The sequence below is a fragment of the Nothobranchius furzeri genome, chromosome 13, assembly GCF_043380555.1.
Source record: "Nothobranchius furzeri strain GRZ-AD chromosome 13, NfurGRZ-RIMD1, whole genome shotgun sequence".
NCBI classification, from domain to species: Eukaryota; Metazoa; Chordata; class Actinopteri; order Cyprinodontiformes; family Nothobranchiidae; genus Nothobranchius; species Nothobranchius furzeri.
Window position 1 is genome coordinate 54,992,483 of NC_091753.1, and position 9,402 is coordinate 55,001,884.

Sequence of the window (9,402 nt, forward strand, 5' to 3'; positions counted from 1 at the left end):
AATGTAAAAAATTGTAAAAGAAACGTACAACAATAACATTCAGAGCCACAATAAAAGGTAAAAACACTAAAAGCTAGATCATTGAATAAAAGCTAAATGATAGAAGAAGGCCTTCAGTACCGACTTAAATCGACCCAGTTCTGGGGCCTGTCGGACACTAGGGGGGAGAGCGTTCCAGAGTTTAGGAGCAGGGAACGCAAAGGCCCGCTCTCCACCAGATTTATGCCTCATTTTCGGGACGCACAAAAGCAAATGATCTGCAGATCTCAGGTTCCTGGTTGGAGCATAAGGCTTTATCAGTTCTGAAAGATAAGCCGGGGCTTGACCATTCAGAATGCCGTAGACAAAGGTCAAAACCTTAAATTGGATGCGGTATTTAACAGACAGCCAGCGCAAGCGTGCAAGGACGGGTGAAATGTGACAGCGTCTCGAGGTGTTTGTCAGGAACCTAGCCTCCGCATTTTACTTTCTCTGTAGACGCTCGATTGCTGAGGCGCTGACACCAACAAGTAGTGAGTTGGCAAAGTCTAAACGTGTAGTTACAACGGCGTGAACAGCAGACTCCAGCTGAGGTCGTTTGACTATTGACTTTAAGCGGGAGATGCGACGTAGTTGGAAACAGCAGGACCGGACTGTAGAGTTAATTTGTGAACTCATTAACAGATCAGAGTGAAGTTTCACTCCCAGACTGGATACACAGGATTTAAGAATTAAAAACGGTAGAGGGTAGTCACCAGGTGCATGCGTTGGATTTAATGGATTGAAAAATATGGCTTTTGCAGCCCAGTGCAGAGAGGACTGTCCAGAACTTCACGTAGGGGGAAACTAAACAACTACACACACACGGTCACCTCTTCAGGCCAAGACTCTGCAGTCCACTCACAACTAAAGGACAAGGGACACACTTTTGAAGATGACAAAGTGCACATTCTGGACGGAGAAGATAGATGGTTTGAGAGCGGAGTAAAAGAAGCTATCAAACGTGAAAAGAGGAGGAGGCCTCAGGTCGCACCTTTCCAGCCCGTGTAGTAGAGCTCTAAACTTAATTCCAAAGACAGTTTCAGTCCAGGTCACACCCTCCTGCATCTAATTAAAACAACCATTCCAGCACAGTAGGGCCTAATGACATCAATGACTTCCCAGGGGTAGAGAGGAGGGGTATTCATGGGTAGTTTCAGCTCATTAAAGGGACTTTACGGACTTTTGAATTTTTATGCTCGTGATTGCCCCCTCAGGCCAAAAGCGTAACGGCAGCTTCAATAGTAGGCTCGTGCACGAGGCGCGCATGCTGTACGTGCACACTCCTTAACGAAAATAACAGCTGAGACAGTCCCTTGTGTGTGTGTGTGTGTGTGTGTGTGTGTGTGTGTGTGTGTGTGTGTGTGTGTGTGTGTGTGTGTGTGTGTGTGTGTGTGTGTGTGTGTGTGGCCCGGAGGGCAGAGGACAGGAGAACGTGCAGCTAATTAATTAAATAATTTGGTTCTGTACCTTTCTCTTCAGCACAGCCGACAAAGGTTTATGATGGGTCAGTCCTCCTGCATGCTCAGATCATTCCCTTCCCTTGCTTGAAAAATTGTTCCAAAATGAAAGTTGAACCCACATCTTTTTTATCTGTGAATTCAATGCCGTTCGGCGAGTCTCAAATAAAAATTTTGACATCTTACTGTAAAAAAATATACCATTAATGTAAAAAAGAAACTCTAAATAAACTATGTTCACATCCAGAATCAAACCCAGGTCTTCGGCAGGAGAGTCCGACGTCTTACTAGGCGAGCTAAAGCACCAGTGACATCCTTTGTATCTGTAACATTTATATCATTGATGACAGCTGAAACAACATTTAAAGAACGGTTCGGAGTGAAAATGGCTATTTTGTTGCTAATTAGCAGGAAATATCTAGAAGAAAGTTCTACAGAAAGTAGCCAAGGGTCCTCAGAAATGTAGCTAGCTTTGTCACTAGGCGTTAGGAACAGCGACAAAGTGGCACTGCCTCTCTCTCTGCTGCTAAAGCTACGGATAGCAAATGCTACGGGCGATGCCTGAGTGTGAATGCGCATGAAGCAGCCTGCTCGACCCGAGCATCTCTCTTTTTCTGTGATTTTACAGAAAAACAGGCAATCACAGTAAAAATGCCAGGACTCATTCTACAGGACCAGGGCATTGCAGGAGAATGTATGAAGAAGACATTTATTATTTCTATACATGTTTTGGCTGTCACACTTCCATAATGCCCCTTTAAGCAACAACAGACAGCTATATTTTTAAAGCTCGACTCTCCTATATTCCAGTCAGAATTGACAAAGCTCCTCGGACGAAAAGCAAAACGTCTTCAGGAAACCACGGACATCCAGCTGCCTTCATTCGAACCCCTTTGGACCTCCTCAGTGAGCCTGGAGCTCAAGACCAGAGCGAGTCTGCTGACATGTCATGGTTTCTCTCCCCCCCATACAGGGCCACTTCTCCACCTGCGCCTTCAACGTGATCCCTTGTCCCAACCGCTGCTCTGTCAAGCTGACGCGCCGCGACCTGCCCGACCACCTGCAGCACGACTGCCCCAAGCGAAAGGTCAAGTGTGAGTTCTGTGGCAGCGAGTTCACCGGCGAGGCCTACGAGGTAAACACTCCTCTTTGATTTTTCTGGTATGTCCCAAAGCGAGCTCGGCACAAACAACCCGGAGTACCGACTCATGATTTCCATGATTATGTAAGAGGCGTAACTTTGAAAGGCCCCAGGAAAAACCAACGTGTCGACACCTAGAGAGGCGCTTGGCAGCAACGTGTGAGAACGTTTTCCTACCTGAAGGGCCTCTCAGTCACACCTGTATCATCTCATAACAAAAAAAACACGTATTTACCCAGATTAGTTCATAAAATTCAAATTTCCACCATTCCACCGTACAGTTTTACACCCAGGAAGCCAGATTAATAGTTTTTTCGCATGTCTGCTATTTAGAGTCACAGTTTTGACATAATCGTGGCTTCATCTCTCAGGTGCGATCCAGGAAACCAGTCTGCTTATCTCTTATCTGTGTTTTGTTTCTGATGCCAGAACCACCAGGGGGTGTGCCCTCAGGAGAGCGTTTACTGTGAGAACAAATGCGGGGCGAGGATGATGCGTCGCCTGCTGTCCCAACACGGCATGGCTGAGTGTCCCAAACGCACGCAGCCCTGCAAGTACTGCGGCAAAGAGTTTGTCTTCGACACAATCCAGGTGGGTTTAGCAGAAACTCTCACTTTTCTCCCGAGTTCAGCAGTCGTGTCGGTGCACGCTCACTCTTCCCTGTGCCACACACAGAACCACCAGTACCACTGCCCTCGCTTTCCCGTCCAGTGTCCGAACCAGTGCGGCACCCCCAACATCGCCCGTGAGGACCTGGCCAACCACGTGAAGGACAACTGCGGCAACGCCCTTGTCCTCTGTCCTTTCAAAGACGCTGGCTGCAAACACAGAGTGAGTTTCCGCGCCGCGCTTATTACCGTTTTCCTGCATCCAGTTGAATCCCTTCAGGTTGTGTTTTGATGAGAGCGCCGTGTCCGCGGGCTCTGTTTTTAAAAGCTAAGATGCGGACACGTCAACATCCGCCGCGGGCTCGTCGCTCCGTTTAGACTCGGAGCATCTGGAAAGCTGGAGCTTTTACAGGTGGCCTGATGGAAAGAAAAATCAGCATATCTAAGTGATGATTCATGTTATGTTTACTTTGTTTATTTAACTTCACATATGAGTGGGAGATTTTCTGTTTCCGTCCTCCTTTTTTGACAATCACTAATAGTTTTGAAGAAATAAAGCTGTTCCGATGATGCCAATTAGGTTAAAAGTCCGTTTTCCTCTAGTGTTTCTGTGTCGGGGTGTTCCGTTAATGTCCAAAAGGATGATGCAACATATGAAAACGTCACAGAAGACCTCTTAAGACGTTAACCTAAAAAATGTTTCTCTTTTTTTTATCTGCAGTGCCCCAAACTGGCGATCAGTCGCCACCTGGAAGACACCACCAAGTCCCACCTGACCCTGATGTGCAACCTGGTGGGTCGCCAGCGGCAGGAGATCATGGAGCTGCGGAGGGAGATGGAGGAGCTTTCCATTAGCCACGACGGAGTTCTCATCTGGAAAATTAGTGACTACTCTCGCAAACTCCAGGAGGCCAAACTCCGCAGCAATCACGAGTTCTTCAGCCCGCCCTTCTACACCCACCGCTATGGCTACAAGCTGCAGGTATCGGCCTTCCTGAACGGCAACGGCAGCGGCGAGGGCTCCCACCTCTCCGTCTACATCCGAGTGCTGCCAGGAGAATACGACAACCTGCTGGAGTGGCCCTTCTCCTACAAAGTGACATTCTCTATCCTGGACCAGAGTGACCCGTCCCTTTCCAAGCCCCAGCACATCACAGAGACCTTCAACCCTGACCCCAACTGGAAGAACTTCCAGAAGCCCAGCAGCAGCCGCAACTCACTGGACGAGAGCACCCTGGGCTTTGGATACCCCAAGTTCATTTCACACGAGGAGATCAAGAAGAGGAACTACATCCGAGACAACTGCATCTTCGTTAAGGCTTCTATAGAGATTCCCCAGAAAATAATGGGTTAAGATCCAACGGTTTTCTGTCTCTGCTCATGAAGGAGTGAGATGGGAGAAAAGCTGATGCTTCTACACACTTTCCCTTTAGAGACTTTCTGTCCTCACAGCTTCTCCACCACAGAGCGTGAAGTGAGTCTGTTTGGTCGCCTCGGAGGAACTTGATGCATCCCAGCGGAGAAGGTGTTTGGTCTGCAGAACCACCACTCTCTGACTTTTCTTTTTACTATCGTTTTTTTTTTTACATGTTTGCTGACCTTTTATCACAGTCTACAACAAAAAGCCTTTGAAATCAAACAGTGCCTAGAGTGTTTATCCTAAGTTATACTTTTGTCTTTTCTGCAGTACTGATGCTAAAGATGATGGAAAATATATTAAAAAGAAGCTGTTCTGAAATTATTACAGTGAAGTTAAGTTGGGGGAGCGAAGCAAACTCGCGCTTATGCCCAAATGCCTTTGTTTACACCCTCATATGTTTTATTGATCCCTTAATAAACACACCTTCTCTGTACAAACTGCTCACTAGGGTCGTCCAAACACAAACACACTGGTTAACTGTCAGGTTTTAATTGAGTTGTTTGATTCTGTTTGCTTTCACCAGACAAGGAAATCTTTGTTGCTAAATGAAAAACTGGTTTGTTTAACCAAACTTGTAGACCAGGAATTAGTAGAACCAGACCGGATGTTTCGTTTTTACTAGCCACTTATCAACACATGTAAAGTCAGTCAAATCATTTCGACAGAACCAACTCTATTTGCTCTTGTTAGCTTAGATAATGCTCATTAACTCAAACATGTACCTAGCTTAATCTAAGGAACATTGTTTAAGCTAACAAATGTTTCTCAATGCCAAGGAACCTTGCATTGATGTCTTGGTCCTGCCCCGGTTGCCTAGGAGATACGTCATCAGGAGCCGCCAAGACGTGTTCCAATGTTCATGTTCTACTTACCCTCAAATTCCACTACCTCCGCTCCGCTCCGCCACGAACTCCGCAGCAAAATCGGTCCCGTTGTAGTCAATCAGAGCTATTCCACTACTGCGGCCGTGCTCCGGCCGTGCTCCGGCAGTGCGGCGCATTGCGCCGCCCTCTGTTCCGGCGTCCGGCTAAAATAGAATTGATCCTATTTTTGCCGGACGCCGGAGTACCTCCGCAGTCAATGGACAGGAATCACAACGGCCCAACAGGAAAGGGAGCAAGCACAACTTCCGTTATTTCACAATAAATCGATAAACAAAAGGCGTTTTTTGTTTCATATGCACAGGTTTAACAACTTTTAACAACTATCAGTGGCGGCTGAAGTTTAAATGCACAAAAATAAGCCATAAATACAGTTTCTACTATCAAAGTAGTCACACTTTGTTGATCCAAACACTGCTGATCTCTCAACACAAATGATGGGCAGATTAAACAGTTCATTTCGATGCTTCTCCCACGCAACGGGTGTTTGGATCTAACTTCCGCGTTTATTGCTCGGACTGTATCGCAAGATCTCGAAAATCCCGCGCATGCCTGTTTGTGCACCTCAGGTCTCGCACCGGAGCAGAGCCGTTGTAGAGCGGGTAGCAGTAAAAATTGAGTTCGGAAGCGAGTGGCTGCGGAAGGCGGGGGCGGAGCGGAGGTAGTGGAATTTGGGGGTCAGGCGTCTTCTCCGTTTGTTAGCCATTTAGCTAGCTGAGCAAGGATATGCAGGAGGTGCCTTGTAGCCTGGCCTTGGTCAAAAATTTCACAGAATACAGCACGGTATTTTGAAAAGGCAGCTACTTTGGGGGTAAATTTCAAGTTAAAATGTAAATCAACTAATTGTAGCCATCAGGCTGATATCTAAAATGGTTTTTTTATATATATCCTAAGCAGTTATCTTTGGTTGGATATAGTTGCAGCTTCGGTGGCTAGCAGGTAGTAACTCGCCTACATATTTTATTTAACTAAAATATACACAATTAAAAAGTAGAAGGCTCGCTATATATTTATTTTGAGACTTAAACGTAAAAACCATATAGTTACCTCCCGTGTCACGTGACTTTACTTGACTGCCGTGGAAGCCATTTAACCGTTTTCTTTGACCAAGGAAGGACAGTGTCCTCGTAAGCAAGGCGCCTGGCCTCGCAAGACATCGCCTTGCGAGGCCAGGCGCCTTGGCATTGAGAAACACCCTTAGACTACCCTCGTTAGCTTAAACTATGGTCAGTAATTTGGACTAGAGTTGCTAGCTTTGGCAATGCTCCTTGAATCAAGCTATTCTTTTTAGCTTGAGCTAATTAATTAGCATAAGTTGTGCTATTTAGCTTATGTGAATCTCATTAGTCTACTTTTGTTCTTTAAGGCTATGCTAAGCCCACTATGCACTGCTAAGCTAACAAGCTGTCTAATTTTCCCGCCTTTTAACTTTAAAAACCAGACAGAAAACACTTTAAACAGAAAATAATTGTTCAATGTTTGTGTTGGTAAGAGTTTCATCCAGGAGTTAGCGTCTCAAACACACTTCATCGTGATTCTTGTACCAATTAGACAAAAAAGCACCTTTTGTTGGTTTCTAGATGGGCGAAGCAGACAAAGTTGTTGGATTGCATTTAATGTTGAAGAAAGAAGCCATGTGGCCTTTTTTATACAGTAAGTCTTCACACGAGGGTTTTCAAGGGGAGCAGAGAAGCAAACTCATGCATGCTCCATGTGCCACCACCTGGTTCTCCTGAAATCCTCCCTTGTTGATGACTTTTCTCTCTCCTTTTTGGACCATTTGAAAGTTGACAGATAAGAAAAGCTTTTTATGATTTTTTTTATATATATTCATAAAATGTGAATTCTCTTGATAACATAGTCTCAAACGATGATGGAAAGCGTGTTGTTTTATGTGACATGATCTCTGCATGTAGCTGGGTGTCTCGGGACTGATTGAACCTTTGTTGTTACCATGGTCACCAGTGGCTCTCTTCAGCTCCACGACGACGAGCAGTCCCCCCCCCCCCCCCCCCCCCCCCCCGTGCTACAGACTCTGTTTTTATCAGAGCACCATCAGGGGCTGGAGTGACTTTGATGACACGCCTAACTCATCATACATGTGAATACTAATGTAAAAACGCGGAAGCACATTCTTTTTATTACTACACGTGGGAACAGTCTTGATTTCTTGTCATACCAGCTGATATTTTACAGTGAATCAAAGGAGCAAGAAAAAAAACTTTTTTGTAAGATTCTGTATTTTTAAAAAAATGTTTTATACAAACTTTTGTTGGGGAGTCGGGGTTGGCTTTGGGAGTTTTCACACCCTTTTCTTTCTCTGGAACATTTGGATAATTTGTGTCTGTGTGGTTTGAGCTTGTTTTGTCTGTATTATTTCCTCTTTAAAGTATTTATTTTAAGGAGCCATGGTACGATTTCGGACTGATGGTGACCCTAACCCACGTTGATTGATGAGTGCTTGTCAATTTCTTAACTGAAATAAAATACCATATATTATAGTTGTTGTTTTCTCTTTGTTTTATTTCGTTTAGTGGGTGGATGGTTTGTTCTGGTGAAGATGCAGCTTAGATCTGAAAAAACAAACTTTTAACTTTTTTTTGTCTTTTATTTATTTTTTTAAGTCATGCAAAAAGACCAGATGCGTCCTGATGTTTGCAAACTGGATTTAACACCCTAACCATTTTATTTTGACTTGCATAAATTAAGTGAATGTCAGTGAGACGGGTATTTACAGTGGGTAAATGTTACCATTTGTGTTACGGCCATGGACGTAATTTTCACTTTAGAAGGGGGGGGGGGTATCTTTACAGTATGCTCTAATGGGAAACAGGCTTCAACACAAACGGTTGTTTTCCGCTTAGTCCTAGAACTCAACCAGTGTGAATTTAATACAGCGTAATATTGTTTTTGGATGGTAAAAAGTGCAAGGGTCAAACCTTGACTTTGGAAAAAGTGGGGGGGTGGGGGACACCCCACCCCCCACCCCACCCCCACCCACCACAAATTACGTCCATGGTTACAGCTACCAGCCTGGCCATTGGGAAGCCAGGATCACCCAGCCCTGGTGATCAGCCCAACACCGCCCCTCCTCCTCCTCTCTTCCAGGCTGCTGAGGAGCACAGCTGAGCTGAACCCTGCTGATGACCCACACCTGGGATAAAAAGGCTGTGCCTTCAGCTGTCTGGGAGGCAGCAGTGCAGGGGTTCTGCTGTCCTCCAGGCCTCAGTTTTGTTTTCAACCCCTTCGTTTGTGGTGAGTTTTAACTTTTAAAGTTTTAACTCTGATTTGAGGAGTTTAAAGGGAAAAACTCTGAGTGATCCATGGGGATCTTTGGCTGATGTCAACTTATGGTTGACTCTGTTTTAAGGTTAACTCTGCTTTAGTTTTTAGACTTTCATCAACTTCGTTGTGTTTTGAAAACACCTCCAGTTTAGGTAAAACTTTTAATAAAGTTTCAACCAGGTGTTTTGTATAGTTAAGTTATCTTTTAACTGTTAACCTTATAGTGAATTTTTCATTTTGCATTATTTTAATAATGCTCGCCATCTGTTTGCACTTGTTTTTAGAACCTTTTATAACAATTAAACCCATTTTAAATCCACCGTCGCAATTCTTATGTTACCCCCTCCTTCACATTTGACCACCTCCTGTCGGTGACGTAACAGCTTGTATTTTTATATAGCTCCTTCTAGAGTCCTGGAACCCCCCAAGGCGCTTTACAACACAGTCATTCACCCATTCACACACTGGTGGTGATGCGCTACGATGTAGCCACATCTGCCCTGGGGTGCACTGACAGAGGCAAGGCTGCAGAGCACAGGCGCCACCGGTCCCTCCGACCACCACCCGCAGGCAACGTGGGTTAAATGTC

General features: G+C 45.1%; 1 protein-coding gene across 1 annotated transcript in view; it reads left to right on the forward strand.

Annotated features, from left to right (window-relative positions):
* The window catches only part of traf4a (tnf receptor-associated factor 4a), a 37,972-nt gene extending 29,943 nt beyond the window's left edge, over positions 1-8,029 (forward strand). The window contains exons 4-7 of the mRNA XM_015950960.3: positions 2,452-2,613; positions 3,049-3,210; positions 3,295-3,450; positions 3,949-8,029. Coding sequence (XP_015806446.1) covers positions 2,452-2,613; positions 3,049-3,210; positions 3,295-3,450; positions 3,949-4,581 — 1,113 coding nt within the window. The 3' untranslated portion in view covers positions 4,582-8,029. The remainder of the gene's footprint in view (positions 1-2,451; positions 2,614-3,048; positions 3,211-3,294; positions 3,451-3,948) is intronic.
* The last annotated feature ends 1,373 nt before the right edge of the window (positions 8,030-9,402 follow it).